The sequence below is a fragment of the Clinocottus analis genome, unplaced genomic scaffold (assembly GCF_023055335.1).
Source record: "Clinocottus analis isolate CAN_PGR_092001 unplaced genomic scaffold, fCliAna1.0.p SCAF_20, whole genome shotgun sequence".
NCBI classification, from domain to species: Eukaryota; Metazoa; Chordata; class Actinopteri; order Perciformes; family Cottidae; genus Clinocottus; species Clinocottus analis.
In genome coordinates this window covers 3685009-3703041 of record NW_027175932.1, presented here as the reverse complement: position 1 = coordinate 3703041, position 18033 = coordinate 3685009, and the positions used below count along the sequence as shown (strand labels likewise).

The window sequence follows — 18033 nt, the reverse complement described above, 5'->3', positions numbered from 1 at the left end:
TAAGTACTTTTAAAATACCTGTACGGTTCTTGTATTTACATAAATTAGTGTTTAATAAGTAGCTTTGAGAAGTAAAACTGCTGGGGTTCATTAGTGTGGCTCGGCTTGATCTTTTATTCACGATTTAAGAGGTTAAGCTCATAATTTAAAGGTATATCTAAAGACGCTGTTCCCCGAGGTCGCAATTAAATTTAAGGCATTGCATCGTCCAGACTTAATGGGTCAGGAGTTTATAGTCGTTTACATAGTTAATGCTATGATTAAGGCATGTAGGGAGGTGAGCAATGTGTAGTGCTTTAATGTGGCTTCAGCAGGTCTGCATTCATGCTGAGTCATACTGGTATTCTCATGTATGGAAGAGAGGAATTTCTTTTAATAATCATGGTTTTCCACTGAAAAAAAACAGAGATAAGAGATTTTAACCCCTATTTAGCCCAAAACCTCTCAAATTGCCACGAAGTAAATGTTGCATAGACAACCCCACGAGGTGCCTCAGAGAGGTCGGCAGCTTTGTCCAGTTGCGGATCGTTTTCGCTAACTTCAGAGATCCAGAATAAACTGCCGAGCTCAGCTTTAAAAGTGCTCTCAACAACGCAGTGGTCCATGACAAATGAGCAAAAACATCTCCCGATGAAGACCGTGTTGGAGGGCTGAAAGCTCCAGGAGCGATAAACGGGAAAATTGATGTTGACATTTGTCGAGAGATCCAAAAATATCTGTAAATTGCGTGTGTTGCTGCTATCCGGACCACGGATCAGGTCACTGTGAATTAATGTGTTAAAAAAAAAAAAAAATAATTACAAGCTGGAGAACAAAGCAGGACATTAGCGACGTGAACTTCAGCGAGATGTTTATTTCACATGACGACGGCTTTAAAGCTTTATTTACTCTGATGACTAATTAGCCGCGGCGCGGTGAGAGAGGATGCCGCGGTAATGAGACAGGTGGTGTATTTAGACTGGGAAGCTGCTGTCTCCTCTCCAGAGTGTGCTGTACTTCAGGCAGACAGGCAGCCACTTTCCTGGGTTTTTTTTCTTCATTTTTGGGCGAGGGTAAGAAGACACCCGGCACCTGCCGCGACCGAGCCGTCCGAGACGCAGCGGCTCCATTTAAAGACTCAGCAAGTCAGATGAGCCTTGATGGACTTGTTTGCCGAGTTGCGATGGACAGTTGAGGTAATTATTCCGCTTCGGGTGCGATGATTAGGCATCACGGTGGAACACTCACACTCTGTATTATAGTTTTATGGGCTTGTTTAGATGCGTGATGTGCCTCCTCTACCTGCCAGCCAGGTAAGAGACATGCCAGACACACTGCCACTAACTACACGGCCAATCAATAAGGTCTCGGTTTTAAACTTTCAAAGGTTTCATGTCCAACTGCCCCCCCCCCCCCCCCCCTTCCTCCAAACTTCTTCTCAGTTTTCTCTCACTTTGTTTTTCTCTCTCAAACAGGTCTTGTTTATCCTCGTGGCGCACCCTTCTCTTGCCCTCCTGCTCCTGCTCCTTCGCACATTTTTCGTGGCTTACCTCGGTGTTTTTACCTTCTCAACCTTTCGGATCAAGAAGCGAGAACAAAGTCTCGTGTGCAGTTGAAAGCTTTGCGAAGGCTAAAAAAAAAAAAAAGCTTCTCGGCAGAGCTTTGGTTGGGGATTAAAAATAATTACAAATTTGTACTCGTAACCTCTTGAAGGCTTTGGGGAACACGGCAGAAATGAACTACAATATGGCGACCATGTACATGCTACACATTAATATAGCTGGAGGCTGTCTGTATGCATGTTCTACAAGCAGCGCACGCCGTCTCCAGCTTGTGGCCTCCAGGCAATCTGTCATGAACAATATTCGCTGTATTAGAACACGCTCTTAACTTTGAGTCATTTCTCATAACATTACCCACCAGTCGCAGTCCCTCTACATTTCCACGGGTCTTTGCTGTTTACCTATCATTACCTCGACACACACAGCTTCGCATGACGGCAATTTGACTGTTAAACGAGCCTCGTGCGAGTTCACATCCCGCGCTGACCTCCTGCTAATTTGCATATTCAAGGCATTCCGGTGTTGTGTGGCGCGGAAGCAATTAAACTAAAGGATGTCCCGCGGGCGCCCACCTGGTACGAACCCCAAACCCGCCCTTTGATCTCTGTTAAGTGGCTGCATTCGTATTGTAAGACCTTTATCTGAATAGAATTCAATTACTTCTGAATTCCTGCAGCATCACCAAAAGAGTCAGAGAGGGGGGAGCAGAAGGCAATCAACCGGCCGGATCCTGGATATGTACGTTTGGCGGTCTCTCAGGATGTGTGTCGTAACACTGCCCCCTCATGGTCGTGAGAGGAGAAGGTTTGCACAGTGCGTCATGTCTGCGTTTGTGTGTTTATGACCTCCAAACACTCAGGGGTCTGGAGCATTTTTCTTGTCATGCACCTGCAGGCAAATACTGAGTTTGGCGGAGGCCATTTTTGTTTTTGTTTATGTGTTTTTGCCCCTCTGAAGACATCCCTCTTCGCCTTATCGGTTAGTCATGTGAATCTCATGCAGAGCTGCAGGCGTTTTCTTCAGCTTTCTCATCCATGTGAAGGTGTTTTCTGTTCTGCAGGCTCAGAGAGCAAAGCTTGTTTTTCACTGCGCCGAAGCAAGTATTCGATCAAACATACGGTGGCGAAATGACATCACTAAAAGTCACCCTCGACTAATTAAACCCTTGAATGTGACTCGATTAACAAGACGGTGTTTTATGTCTGCTCGTCAGGCGGGCGAGGGACCGCCGTCGTGTTCCCCCGCCCCCGCTCCTCACTTTATTCACCGCCTGCGACGTGTTTTTTGGAGCATTAAAAATGGAGCATCGCTGAGTTGTTGTTGACAACTTTTTCTCTCTCTCTCTCTCTCCACACGGAGACATCAAATCGCTTTAAAAGTATCCAGATAAACGGGGTTGTGGCTCCCACGTGTACGCCGGGTATTTTTATCGCCACTGAAATGAAATGGGAGCGCGAGCGCCACTCGTCTCCGTTCGTGATTGCATTTTCGTGGCTTCAAACTGCCGCCGCTCTTGTCAACAAGGAATATTTAGCTGAAAACACTCAGGGCCATATGATATAATTCATAAGCGCACGATTACTGCTCACGGATTCAAAACACTTCCTTCGAACGCCACAGCCTTGATGAAGAATAGTGTGCTTTTATCTGCGTTACTTAGAATACACATTTAAGTTTAATATCTGCAGCGTCCGTTTAGAATATTTAACCATTGCTCTCTCATCTGCTGATTGGGCATAAGTGCTTTTCTTTTACACAAGGCCATTACTGATATAGCATCTGTATTTTATATTGGCAGGTGCAGCCTTAGAGGCTGAGACAACATAGCAAAACCATCTGAAATCCAGGGCTCCGTGGCCGTCTAGTATACGCTTTGGCACAGGAATATGGATTGTATGTTTATTGCACATATTCTGTGACAACAAAGAGCGTAACACACTGTGGGGGAGAGAGCGTAAACACAGGGAAAGAGTCTTGACAGTCTTGAATCAAGATGCTTTGAGTGGTCCTCATGCCGTTGTTTGTGTTGACTGTTGACACGTGGCTGTTTGCCTCCGTCTGGGCCGCATCGGCGTCTGGTTTGCTGCACGCCGCCATCAAAAAGGGGCTTTTTAAGTCGGGACTTTGTTCTTTCGCAGTACAGAATTTCAGTTAATTAACCTTGAATTTGAACCACGAAACATAAAAAGAAATGGTTGTGTCAGAGGGAGGAAGATGATTTCCATTTTCAACAGAATACATTAAAGTGTAAACAAAAAAATATTCCCCCCTCGATCCCGCTTTGATTTATAAAATAAACAACGTAAGATGTTGATTGTTTCAAGAGTACATTGTATGTTTCGGCAGGCGGCAACCTCCAGGTCTGAAAAGTGAAGCCAAAGCAGAAGCGTCTTGGACTTGCATTCTCTCTCCTGGCCACTAGGGGGCGACGCCTGTGGTTGCAGAAAGAAGTCCGATCGTATTGAAATCTATGAGAAAATGACTTCTCGCTTGATGTATTCCCTCAGAAAACATTGCAAACATGAGTTCATGTCTCAATCGCTAGTTTCAAGTCTTCTTCAGTACCGCGTGATGTTCATTTAGGAAATTGTGGTCCCATAAAGAGTCAAACCCACCATGAAGCAGAGAATCAGGGCGTGGCTACTTTGTGATTCACAGGTTGCTTGTTTTCCTCTTAACACTTTCACTTTCAACAAATTTTGGTCGCCTAAAACTGTTTTATTCTGCGTTCAGTCATGCTCCACCATTTTGTGTCTCTTCTGGTTCCAAAAAACCAAGATGGCGACGGCCAAAACATCAAACTCAAGGCTTTAAAACCACAAAGCAAGGGGTGACATCGTGGTGTCTATACTAACTTCTTTTATACAATCCATTGCATCTATATAACCGTTTCGTAGATATAATGTTTAGAACGTATAGTGTGTTAGCATGCTAATATTAGCTAAACACAAAGTCCAGCTGAGGCTGATGGGAACGAGGGGGCACAAAACAATCAATAGGATTCCTCCTGTGTTCCCAGATATCTTGGTGTGTGCATTGTTATCAGAGCTGATGGCCAATACAATGAAAATGAGGCTCAAGTTGTAAGAAACAGAATCAACTATTAAGCTGACTTGGATGCTTAATCAAGCTATAGCTCTTTTCTAAAAGAGACAAATCCGTCGCTTGTAAGCTCTGGTTCTGGCTCATGGGATGCGACTATGTCCAGTCAATCAATGGGCCTGTCAGTCAGCCGCTCATCCAGCTCGCCCGCCACCTATTTATCCGGTCGGCTGGAGAGTCACACAGTAACTGAACTGGAGGTCAGTCAAGCAGCCAGCCTGTAGCTGTGAGGAAAGTCCAGCCAAGAAAATCCTGATGATTTCCAGATGAGAGCCCAGCCGGCCAAGCCGAAGCTAAGAACACACACACACACACACACACACACACACACACACACACACACACACACACACAGAAAGAAAAAGAAAAAAGAGGGAGAGGATGGATGGAAGGAGGTGGCCGAAACTCAGCAGCCGGAGCGTTTTCATCCCCCGTTGTGATGTTCGTGCCCTGAGAGCGACGGGAAGAAGAGTGTGTGTTGGTCTGTGTGTGAGGGTCAACATGACGCAGCGCTGGGCTCTGCTCATCGCTGCTTACCTGGCCATGTACCTGGCAGCCGCTCAGCACCACGGAGGTAGGTGGAGCTTCTTCTCGCGTGCATTACATCTCCATCTTTGTTCAACGTCCACAATGTCAGCATCATGCAAAAAGATGATTTCAAGGATCTCTTAGACGCAAATTAAAAGGATTTGCATCCTCGTTTCAAATGTTAGCCCATTAGAAAATGTCACCACGGTTCAATCTTGGTTTGCTTCTGTGTGTGTGTGTGTGTGTGTGTGTGTGTGTGTGTGTGTGTGTGTGTGTGTGTGTGTGTGTGTGTGTGTGTGTGTGCGCGTGTGTGTCTGTGGAGGAATGTGTTGTATCGGGAACATTGCAGGATGTAAACAGATCATTTTCCAAAGAAAAGAGACATTTACTGGATCCACTCGCTCAGGAAATTCCTTTCTCCACAAACAACGCTTAACATTTTTGAATAGGTCACATGACTAGTCGTAGCCAGAGCATTGACAAGAGTTATGAATAATCAGTGCGGTCTTAGTGTTTGACTACAAAACAGTTTTGTACAACTTCTCCTCGGCGTGTTCTTGTAGAATTATTCTATGTATTCATCTGTTTTAAGCATCGACCGTGTGGAATAAGTGGACGTAGCCGCTGGGATGTTACCAGTTTGTTGGCTAGTTGAAGCTTTGAGTTTGTGCGTTTGTCCGTCGCCATCTTGTTTTTTTTGTTGCTACCAAAGGTGACACGAGAGGGCGGAGCTAAGTACAACCAATAAGACATTTTTTAATGAGTTGAAGGGCGTCTCGTCTTCCCTCTGCGATGCTAAGTGACTTTACTGCAGCTTAGCCTCTCGTAGATTGATCTCACAGTTGAGGACATTGAAGGGGAAGTCTGTTTACATTGTAAATGGTAGACGTTGCATTTGAGATGCTCGAGAAAATGCACTTTGTTTGCATTTTAACATCATTTGGGGGTGAATTTAAATGCTAAGCAGAAGATTGGCCTTTGCGGGAAAGATTTTATTTCCCTTTTGTGTCCTTTTAACCCACTTTTCCCGAAAGCCGGAGAGACCCAGACGTCCATTTTGTTTTTATTTATTTGTTTATTTCCCCCCTCAATCCCTTCTCTCTCTCTCTCTCTCTCTCATCAAGACATCCCTCCAGCTAGGAATACCATTTAGCCCGGCTAATTAATGGATCTTTGTTGTTCCCTCATCTCCTTGCAAGCAGTTAGCAGGAGATTACAAGTTCCCTGCCTGTGCATAATGACATCGGGGGAAGCCTGCCCATCCCAACGTTGATTGTTTGAAGAGCTGAAGGAGGGAGGGGAAGCAATAAGGAATGAACAGGCTGAGAACCAGCAGCAGGGAAAGCTGGGATGTTGTAAAGAGGGACGTCCATATTAGAAAATCCCTCCCTGTTCCTGCGCTACACCCGGCAGCGGCCCTTAGCTCTTCCCACTCCTCATCATTACCTGACCTCCACACCCAGATGTGTCCTCTCATCAGCACCTCAGTTCCCTGCTGTGCAACCCAGCCTTCGTGCTTCAGTATTGCCAATTGTTTTGCTTCTTTGTCTCTGCCTGCTGCCAAACCCTTTGCACATTGGAGTCCTTTATCTTTTAAAAATGTGCAACGTTAAATTTCCATTTTTTTCTAAAGGTTATAAGACACACGGCCTGCACGCCGCTCCATCCATGTGAGCGTTAAACCAGCAATAACGTTTTATTGCAAACTGATGTTCCCCTCTGCTGGGAGCGTAAAACACACACTTTACTGCAACTTGTATGTAAATGACATATTAATCATTCTAAATGTAAATCAGCATTGGGGTGGGCCTCCAATGTGTCATTTCCCCGCAGCTCCGTGAACCTTCAACAACATAACCCTTGTTCTAATGAGCACACTGTCCTTTGGGTGTTGTCTTGTTTGCATTGACAACGTCCCGCTGAAGCAGAAGTGTCTCTTCAGGATCTAAAGCCACTGCAGAGGCATTTTCTCCTCCGCTGCTGATCTGGCATTCGGGAGTCACTCAGACAATGAGGAGTTTAAATCTTCCCCTGCAAAGCTGGGATGCATTCATGGCTGCATGTCAGCGTTGGACCTACAGGGAAATATCCTCACGACTGGTATTTGATGTTTCGGTGGTTTGAAACGACTTGAGGGAGGATTCTCAATCTATAATTACACTCAAATGAAAAGAGAAAGTGTTCAGGCTGATTCGGATCTTTTTTTCGAGTCATTGTGTTGAAGGCCTTGAAACAACCTTTTGCCTTTATATAAATATATATTTAAATACTTTCTTGGTTTAAATATGAAACTGGAGCCAGGAGATGGTTAGCTTTGCTTTGCATGAAGAAACATAGAGCAAAACACTCTCTGGAGAGTCAATAAAATGTCCTTGATTATTTTGCAGTTTCAGTGTGTGGCTTCGACCACACACACACACACAGTTGGTGCTTTCATTTTCTCAAATCACTCTCGCGTCTGTGTAGCAAATATTAAGCTACAGGAGGTTAGCTTAGCTCAGCATAAAGGCTGGAAAGAGGGAGCCAAAGGCTACAGGTTGATATATTTTGTTACTTTGAAACTAACAGGCTCGCCGTTTCCCTCATTTAAATTATGTATGCTAAGCTAAGCTAACTGGCTGCTTGCGCTAGCTATATTTTTAGCGTACAGACATGAGAGTGATGTCAATCTACTCATTGAACTCTTGGCAAGAACGCGAATAAAGGTATATCCACAAATGGCAAACTATTCCATGTATATGGAGGGAAAAGTACTTGTACTTTGGACTCTTACCCTAAGTATTTCCATCCTGAACTTTGGACTCTTACCCTAAGTATTTCCATCCTGTACTTTGGACTCTTACCCTAAGTATTTCCATCCTGAACGTGGCCTGAGGGCAGATTTAAGAGGTGAAAAGTTTGAGATAATATGAGGACAACGCAAATGCGCCAGATTGGCAGGTGTTTCTTTTCGGAGCTGCAGATTTTCCTTTACATTCTGAGCGGTGGCTGCGTTGTGAAAAGCCAACCTGGAGCTGAGACTGGCGGTCACCCAAAGCAGGAAGCAGGTACACGGGTGAGATCTGCCAGCGCACGCGGCTTTGGCTCGAACCTCACAAGCGCTATAAAGCCTAAACGCGTCTGGCCGACGCGGCTCCGGGCAGCGAGGCCGATCATTACTGCAGAACTGGCGGAGCGGCACCCTGTAGACGCCGCTGTAGGGCGAGAGGGGGGGGGGGTTGAGTCCAAACGCAGGCCCGGTGTTCACTGTACACCTCATTAAGATATATGTGTGTGTGATCTGCGTGTTGGCTTGCACCCCGAGCCGAGCGCTGGATGGCAGCGGCATCGGGGGGGAAAAGAGTGGACGTCTGTCTGGAGGAGCTAAAAAGCAGGTTTCAGCTTTAATCAACTTTGCTTTCCCCTCAACCCGCCTGGAGCAGCCTCATCAAATTGGTCTTGGACTCTCACACAATAGAGGAAGTCATAATATGAACATATTTCAGGCATCTGGGAAGCAATAGCAGTCGTATTATAAGAACAGCGTGGAAGGGGAAAATGTGAGTCGGGCTGCTTTGCATCCTTGTGTGACCCCTTTGCTTTCGTAGTCCATCCTGATTTTGATCCGACCGCCGCAAACGTGGTGCTGTACGTTCATAAATCTCTCTTTTCTGACATGTGTTTATTGTCTTTTCAACAATACACAAACACAAGACCGAACATGGCACATCTAAAAGTACATGTAGGCACTCGGAGATATTTCAAAGAGACATATACATCAATGTTTTGTCGTTGGGCAGTAAAAATAAAATTAACAGCAGAGGGTGACAGATCCGTACAAGCACAGGTAGATACTATCAGGCATTCAGACACGCCTTTAACTTCAGGTTGTTTTTTCAGAGTTTAAAATAAGTCTTCATACAAAGAAGTATGGTGAATGGTGTTATAAGTCGTCAAATCCTTTCAAAGAGACGATCCATCTGCGTTCTTTTGAGTTATTAAATGAAAAAGGTCCACTCAGACGTCAGTCAAACACAGTGACGTAGTTTATCAAAGTAATAAGGTTTTGAATATTGTAACTCGCACTAGTTTCGTCAGCATTGAACCAACAGGGTTCGTAGACGTGGGGCTGTATGGATTCTGCTGCTTTCAGCAATGAACATTTACTGTTTTTGTCAATGGAGTCAGGCGGCTTTGAATAAGGTTCAGTTCCTCGTCAGAAGCAGCCGTCTGTCTGGCGCAGCAGAAAAACATACTTCACCCTTAAACACATTCTACACATCAGGTTCGGTGTGAGCTCTATTTCATCACTTTACATCGTCGTCTCCAGAGAGAAGAAAGCCATCAACTCCGCTCTCTTCAAAGCCATCAAAGCCTCTTTGAAAAGAAAAGCAGTCATTTTACAACACGGAAGTTGAACTTGAAGTACTCGAGTAAATGTAGACGACTTAGTTACTGCACTTCCTGGATGGTGAGGAGGCGTGTGAGCGGAGTGGAATAGCCTCTGGGTATCGCCGTCATTAAAATAGGGGTTTTATGGCACTTTCTCATTGCGATTTGGCCGCGGCAACAGGTTTCATTCCGGCTCCGCATCTCGACTGACACGAAACGAGGCCGGCAGCACCTGCTCGCTCCTTTTGTGAGCGGCGATATCTCACTTCTGGATGCGACCGCCACTTGTAAATGTGGGCGCGTCTGCGGCTCGGGTCGAAGACCAATTACCCTCGGGCCAGCTGGGGCCAGACGCATCTCAACCTGCATAATATTTGAGCAGTAATGTAGCTGTGTTTTCTCAACCTCGTGGCCCACCCACACCGCATGCCACGTCGGATACCGCAACCTCATTTTTCTGGAACGCGAGGGAGAATCCTCTAATCCAATTTCCTGTCCTCGTGTGTTCCAGCTCTGTATCCGTCCGCCTATCGGATAAAGCGAGGGGCGTCGTCGCTGATCGACCCCGCGTTCCAGCGCTCGGAGGAGGACGTCAACCTGCTTTTCGAGGTCAGTCTGGATCGAGGCGTTGACAAATATCTGGAGACTGTGCGGACCATCTGTCCCAAGTCACATATTTGTGGGACATCTTCCTCTGCTACTCATGCGCAGAGATGTGAAGCATGTGTTCAACCAAAGTGTTCCCGACATCCAGGGAAGGATGTCTTCATTTCACTTCACAAGGAGGTCAATAATGCATGTATAACACAACAAAAGAGTCTGTTATTTAGTTGGTTTGTGTTGTAAATCGATAGATCCTGAGCTTTCTTTTCTTTCTGCATGGCCTCTTCCAGATCCTGCTGGCTGGAACGCAGATCCCAGGCGAGGAGCAGGACATGCGGATCGCCGACGTGGAGCTGGCCTCCCTGAGGAGCGTGGACAAGCTGGAGGTCATCTGCGAGGACGTGCTGCCCAAGAGGCTCTCGGACATCCGGCGGCTGACGGCGGAGCTCGCCCGGCGCCGGCGCCCCCTCAGCCCGCCGGACTTCGAGAGGACGGTGCTGACCCTGGTGTACGCCGCTCAGACGCTGGCTCGGCTGAGCGGCCGGCGGCAGAGGGAGGCGTGGACGGACGCCGCGATGCAGCTGTTCACAGCCGTGCAGAAGGACCTCAGATCCTCGTGAGGAGGAATGGGAAGATGGAGTCTGGTTTGTGGTGACGTGACGTGAAATCAGGGGTCACTCCATACTGTGTCACACTGCACTTCTTGACTCAGACTGTCAGGTTTATACAGACCCTGCATAATAACTATAGTGTGTTATAGTAAGAAATCAACCGTGGGAGGAAGCTCGCTACTTCAAATCCCAGAAGTCAATGCACTTTACGGTTTTGTATGAACAAATGATGCGACACATGAGCTTCCAAAAATATTATTTCACAAGTATTTCCTCCTTTTTCTCTCCTCCCTGTGATCTTCCTTCAAACTGCCGTCCCACTAGCGGCTCTATTTACTGTTATCTCCTCCCTCCCGGCTTCATGCAATGCTTTATGGGACAATAGCCCCGCAGCATCTCACTCAAACACCAAGTGGTTTTAGCGTCTGTCCCAAAACCCAAACGTGCCGTCTTGAGACGAAAATGTTAAGCAAGTGTGTCCCCTGTGTGTCAGACAACACTTACATGACGCTTGACGCTCACAAATCATATTCATAAGAAGCAGAAGCTGTCCACTCAGCATCTAGTGGGCTGAACATGCAAAGATGATGGTCTGAAAGTGTCTGCTTCAGCCTGAATATTAATACGTGTTGATGCAAAACAATATATTTGTATTGATGAGACGAGAAAATCTGTAAAATCAAACATTAAAGGATCCTTTTGTCCACAGTGAATGTGGTAGTTCTTGAAAAATGTAATCAGAGAGCAAAAACCATTCAAGATGACACGTCTGGTATGTAAAATACATCTCTATGCTTCTGGATTTCGTTGCTTTTTTTTTGGTGCCTGTGACAGGAAACAGTCGAGTGTGACAAGAGACAAAGACCTCGAGGAGACCGATTGAGTTGCTTTATCAGTTGTGTCTCTCCACCCTGCTCATTAACGTTCATCTCTCTTCTCATTGTTACTGCGACGCTTTCTGTTCAATCCTACTTTTCCTTCATTACGTGGAAATGAAATAAAAGCAGCTAAAGCGTCGGTGCTCCGCGTATCTGAGCGAGTTTGACGCCACAAACAAACAAACGCGTCACCAAAGTACGGCTATTTTGAAAAAAAAAAAAGGTGCCATAATTGCAATGGAGCCATTTGTAATGGAGCCATAGTTTATATTCTGACTTTTTTTTTGTTGCTTATACTGACTTTTGAGATACTTTTAAAATATGCAAAATCAAACTATGTGCAGCACATTAGTCAGACGCCGCCAGGCAGACTTCCGCGCATGTCTGATGTCACTAAATGACTTAGCATCAGACGCTTCGCCCCGTCTTTCAAAGATTGCATCGCTCATTTGTATTTTCCGGTAAAAGCTTTAAATGAAAAACCACAGATTTGTACTTAAGAGTCTGCGTACATCAATACCCCTGATTGCTCATTTGAGCAAACTGAAAACTGCTTGAAAGCTACCTATTTATCCTACTCATTTAGGGGAAATATACTTTTCAGAAGAGGCGTCTCACTCGTCTTGGAGTGGATAGAAAACATATCTGTTTTCCCTCCTCGAGTCAAGTGTTTTTTTATTTTACATTTGCTTACATTCCTGTGTTTTGGTTCAATTCAAGCATTGGAGACGTTGATCTCCCCCCAAATGTTCGTCATTTCCTGCCACTGAGCAGTATTGAAAGTCTTCCCGTAAGCGGTTCATCTCTAAAAACGGCATATATGATGATCACGGGGGTTTATTTTATTTTTTTATCTCAGCGTGTCCGCATTCACCCGACGCCGCCGACTCGGGAAGGACTGATTGATGAGGAGGTGAAGACCGTATAGAGTGGAGTTTCAGCATCCCTGCGGCGCTCTAATGATGATGATGAGTTTGGGGATGTTTCTCAGGCACTACTTGACGGAGCGTTAAGAAGCCGGATAGTGAAGAAAACAGTTAAGCTCAGGATTTTGCTCTCAGCGTCGGCCCCTGACACTTCCATTACTGCACCCCCCACCACCACCACCACCCTTAAAGCATCTCTGTGCTCCTCCTCCGTACAAAAAAGTGCACCCTTATTGTCTGAAAGTTTCCAAAAGACTCGCTCACCGCATCGCTTCTCTTTATCGCCATCTCCTCTGTGATGGCGGAGCAGATTTAATAAGAACAAATGAGGCTTTTATCCGGGTTATTGACCTATCGGTATACATGAAACATGAGCGCGGTCATTTGATCCATTTAGTGTGTTATTCCTTGATGTCGGGCATCAGCCTCAGCGGCGTAAAGCACGTTGAGAGAGCAGCACCAAGTGGCTGCACACAGAACTGCTGTGTTGGAGGGTCTCCATCTGAAACCTCACGCGCCCTTCAGAGCAGGAGACATGCTGCAGCTGTGAAAAGGTGGAGCTGATTGTACATACATCACTATTTAAATAAAGGGCTGTGTAAGTAAGATGACGCGCATATCTTCCTCACGCGGCATCTTTTATAATCATCCAATCAGCAGAGAGCTGAACGGTATTTAACTGAAAAGCAGAGCCATTAATGTTTTTATATATTTCATCTTCATTTTCACTTTAAAAGCACATTTCACAATGTCTTCTCTCACCAGGGAGACCATTAAACCTCATCAGAGGAACGTTATCTCTGTGTGAATATTCTGACTCATCACAGGATCGTGCCCACTAGGTGGCAGTATTTCCAAATGTTATTCCACATATGAGCCATTTAATCTTTTTATTTGTCACGATTCTGTTATTTTTCCATCGATATGTGCAGATGTTGTCAGGATTAATGGATAAAACTCGACTTGAAGTGACCGCACAAAATGTGTAAGTGCAACGCTCTTCCTCTCTGTCCAGAGTTCTTGTTGTGTATCTTGAACTCACTGCAATAAGAGTTGTGTTACACTGACACAAGACGTGGGCAGCTGCCAAGACACAAACACAAATGAACATTTATAATTTGATTAGTGTGTGTGTGTGTGTGTGTTCTTTCCCCCTGTGGTCTTTCCGGGAGGGGGTGGAGTTTGCGTTTGAGGCGGCTTAATTAGAGCTGAAACTTGTCAAAACTGGAATGTGTCTTTCTCGGAAGAAATATCCTGTGATCACCTCCAGCTGAACACCCAGTTGTTTTAACTCAAGCTTATCAGCTGCATGTGTGTGTGTGTCCCCCCCGCCCCCCCCCACAGCTGTCAGACATATTTTCATGCTTCAAGTCTCCGTCTGCTTAGCAGAGAGCGACCGACGAGACAACGTGTCACATGTGCACGCACTTCGTTCTTCAGCACCAAATTAAACAACTCAATACCTTATCTGTTTATTTTTAAAAAAAACACGACTGCCACTCGGATGACAACTCCCCCCGGATATTATGAGAAAATAATTCACGGCGTGGATCTCGGGGCATCAAACGCTCCGGCGGCAGCACCATTAAAAACATTCCTCCGGAGGAAAAATCAGCAACAGACGAAACGAGGCACATTCCTCTCTCTGCGGATCCTTTGACTCGATATGTTCTCGTGGAAAAATTGAGTTTCTTATGAGATGACTCGCTGTCCGCTCCAGATGTGAGACAGCATGCGTGTTGGGAGGTGATTTATGAGCCACACAAACAGGGTGAAGTCATGGACACGTGTCTGTTAGCGGGTATCATGCGTGTCTTGCGTGGGTGATTTTGCAGTTTTCTTGCTCCGCTCATGACAGTTTAACTGACGCCGCCCTGCACGCTCCGCAGCTTAAGGTTACGGTAGGACAACTTCTGAAGCTTCAACAGTTCATTTTGTAGGAATCGCAACGTCTAGAAACACGCCGTGGTCATCTGCTGCAGCGCTTTTATTGCAATGTGGCCACCGTGGTGCGTATAATAGAGGCTGAGGCGCTGGACGTATTGATGGATGATGGATGGATGCATTAGTCAGGGAGCGGGATACCTCGCTGTCTCGGAGAGCTAATTAACCCGAGTGATCGGACAGCAGGACACCTGCTCAAAACACTGCTTCTCTCTCTCTTTTCCTCTCTATCTGGCTTCCAGGAATCAACACAGTGTTTCACAACAGCCGTGAGACCGTCGGGGGGGAAATCTCAGCGTACAGATAAAACAGAGAAACGGCGTTGCGGTGGATTCTTATTGTGCTGATGCAGGGTTCGGATCCCCAAAAGTTTTTGTCAATATTGTTCATTCGCACGAGCGTCCGTCCCGGTTGTGGGATCCTCTTTCAGCTTTCCCACCAAGTCCATTTGTTGTGTACGACTGAGGCTTTGATAAGGCGATGGGAGATAGTTAGCAGGCCGTGGGATTGAAGATAAGACTCCCTACGAGAAGGCTTTTCGGACCTTGCTGCGAAGAGGTGCAGGAGTCGTGGTATGTGTGTTTCAACACGGCTCCTTCGGGGCCTCGATTGGACTCGGCTCGGTGCAGTCCAGCTACAGGTGGAGGGGTCGCAGACGACCCGTGAGTGATGGATAATACAGCTGTGTGATGATGCTCTCGGTGTCTCATCTCACAACCTCTATATGAGCCAATAGCCACGAGGTCCAATCTATCCTTTTTTCATTTGAAGACATAGTAGAAAACAAAACCAGGGGATATTGCGAGCCTTCCAGTACTTCAAAGGTCACGAATGAACGCATTGTGTCTAATTTAGTTGTTATTGTTGTTGCTCATTTGTTCTTCTGGTCCTTTTGACCTCATAAAACCCTCCAGCCTGCTGGCGTGTCAGAGGTCAGGCTTTCGGGGGTGAAGGTTAAGTGATGATCAACAATGTTTGGAATGATTAGCAAAAGGTTTCATGGTCATCAAAATGCAGTCTGTGTCAATTGTTTTTACTCACTTCTGTGACACTGAAAAAAAAACTATTAAAGCATTGTGATGATCATTTAACGGTCAGGTGTTTTTTATGCTAAGCTAACCCATTTCTGGCTTCGGCTTTGTATTGAACGGACAGATATGGAAAGATAATATCAATCGCATCATTTAATTCTCTAAAAGTGTGGAACTATTCTTTTAAAATAGGTCAAATTACTGCATGTAATGTACGTGTGGACGGGTTTGCCTCAAAATAAGCCACCGCAGTCCTCACTAGCCTGCAGAACAAATGTGAAGAAAGTCCACTCTTCCCTTTCTTGCAGTGAGCAGCATTGCACCCACTTGGAATGAAGCCATGACAGCAGTAAATTCATGTGTTAACACGTCACCGTTGATGGAGATGGTAGCCGTGACAAAATGGCATTTTCCATCTCGTGTTCTCCGCACAGCTCTTTGCCTTGTCGATCACCGAAGACATTTAGGATTAACTGAGGCAGCTTGAGCAGAGAAGACGACTCGAAGATTGTTTAAGGATTTTTATTCGCTTCAGATGTGTTAGTGTGAGTCGTCTCGAGCTAATGAGGGTCCGCTGATCAAATCAAATGTCTAGCTTGTCATACTGATGAAATGTTATGGCAGGGTGGGGGGCTGTGAGACCCAAAATATCTGAACTTCAAAGCCTTTCTTGACCCTCTAACCACCCTGATCCTCAACTCTGCTTTACATAACCACCGCGCCACTTTCTTCAATACTTGCTGTAATGAATCCATGCACGTTAGCAGACATGCTTTTGATATAAAATGTCATATGAAGCTTCATCGCCCTCTTGATTTGCAGGATTGCAGGCTGCAGAATTCCTCCTCGTATAGCTCTGCAAATTTGCAAGAAAAAAAAATCACCCTGGCAGAGATTTCTGAACTAACCGTGGGCCAAAGATAGACCCTGGCGGGACTCCGGGGGAACCAGATCCTGCCTGTGTAAGCGGTGAGTAAACAGCCAAGAAAGGAGCGGTGGGCTCGTGGGTTCGTAATCCAGCGCGTAAACACAGTAAAACATTTGATTTTCCCCTTTGGAAAACAAATGTTTGTTGACACTCGACCTCGCTTCCGTTGAAGCCCGCGATCAATGAAGACAGAGGCGCAGCAGCAGGTGGCCGTGACTCCAACACTTGACTGTAAATTATTTTCTAACTCAAAGCAGGCTCCTCTCTCTGGCACATTTCTCTGTTTACAGAAGAATTTATCATTAAGTGACTCTGAAGGCTCAGCAGCGTCTCCGGCTTTGTTTTAACGGCGGCCATCTTAGTTCGGTTTTAATGGACGCCGTGTTTTAGCGTAAACACGCTCAGGAAACGATGCGTCAGAACGAGGAAGGGCAGTTTGTTTCTCAAAGACCAACCGTGAAATGCAGTGTTTAGGTGTGTGTCTGTACGTGTGTGTGTCTGTCTGTGTGTGTGCGCTCTGGCCACCTCCCAAGAGGGTGCCTGCCGGCCTCATTATGTGTTTGGTGTCAAACTGAGTGTGAAGACGTGTACAGGGCCTCTGGGAGTCACACACCGACCGTTAGCTCACGCGTTGCTTACGCTCTCGGTTCTCCATCTGATTTGTATATCATCTGTGTACACTCTGGAGGTACGATGGTGGCAAGACGTCCTTGTCCTCACACTGACCTTCCCCCTCTCCCTGCGTCGTCCCACGTTGCTAGACAGGGTTTGGTTTTCTTTGCACAGAAAAAAAAAACATGTTTACGAGGAACAAATGATAGAAAACAATGATTCGTCGCGCTCGCGTGTTTGTTTTACAACAGTCCAATTTCAGCAAACAGATGTGGACGCAGTCACAAAGCGGCTCTGCAGATGCTTTCAGTTTGGATGTTGGACGGCAAAGCAACAAAGCAGACAGACACAGTCTGACACGCGGGACTGGAGGTTCATTTCCAAACTGAGATCAGAGCAGTCACACTGAGTAAACTATGTATAATCAATGCTAAATTAGCAGAGGAATGTGGAGGCTTGTGGGCGTTACTCTCAAAATACCAGAATAGATGATCGCATTCCTGCAAATCCAGCCCACTTTACCCGGGAAATCTGTGTCTGGTTGTGGTACAGCAGATACTTCTTTGTTTCACAGGTCATGAATATTAAAAAATAAGGAGTTATATTAGCTGGCTGAATAATTAACCGTTTGGAAACCGTATGTGAAAATCCTCCCGCTCCCATTTTAAGTCTCAGCATGCCCCATTCAGACAATAAAATATGTAATTTTTCCATTTGTGAACCGAACGACACAGTTTTTTGACTGAAACTCCTTCCTAACGGGCCAAGGCTTCGTTTTATTGTGACTTTTGTTGCAGATTCCAATTATTTAGGTCCTAATCTTTCCAAAAAGGTGCCTTATTGACTGATTAAAGAAGGCATTTTTTTGGATATCATAGTGGATGTTCATAGTTATCAAAATATCTTTTAAAAGTGATTTTTTTTGCTGATATACATATTTTTTCACAAGACTTTGCTG

The 18033-nt window shown here is 45.7% G+C and overlaps 1 protein-coding gene across 1 annotated transcript; it reads left to right on the top strand.

Annotated features, from left to right (window-relative positions):
• Positions 1 to 5144: 5144 nt before the first annotated feature.
• On the top strand, positions 5145 to 10765 carry LOC137791809 (protein FAM180A). Its single transcript, XM_068586991.1, has 3 exons — positions 5145 to 5217; positions 10054 to 10151; positions 10436 to 10765. Exons 1-3 carry the CDS (start codon positions 5145 to 5147, stop codon positions 10763 to 10765), a joined length of 501 nt encoding a protein of 166 aa, XP_068443092.1.
• Positions 10766 to 18033: the final 7268 nt, after the last annotated feature.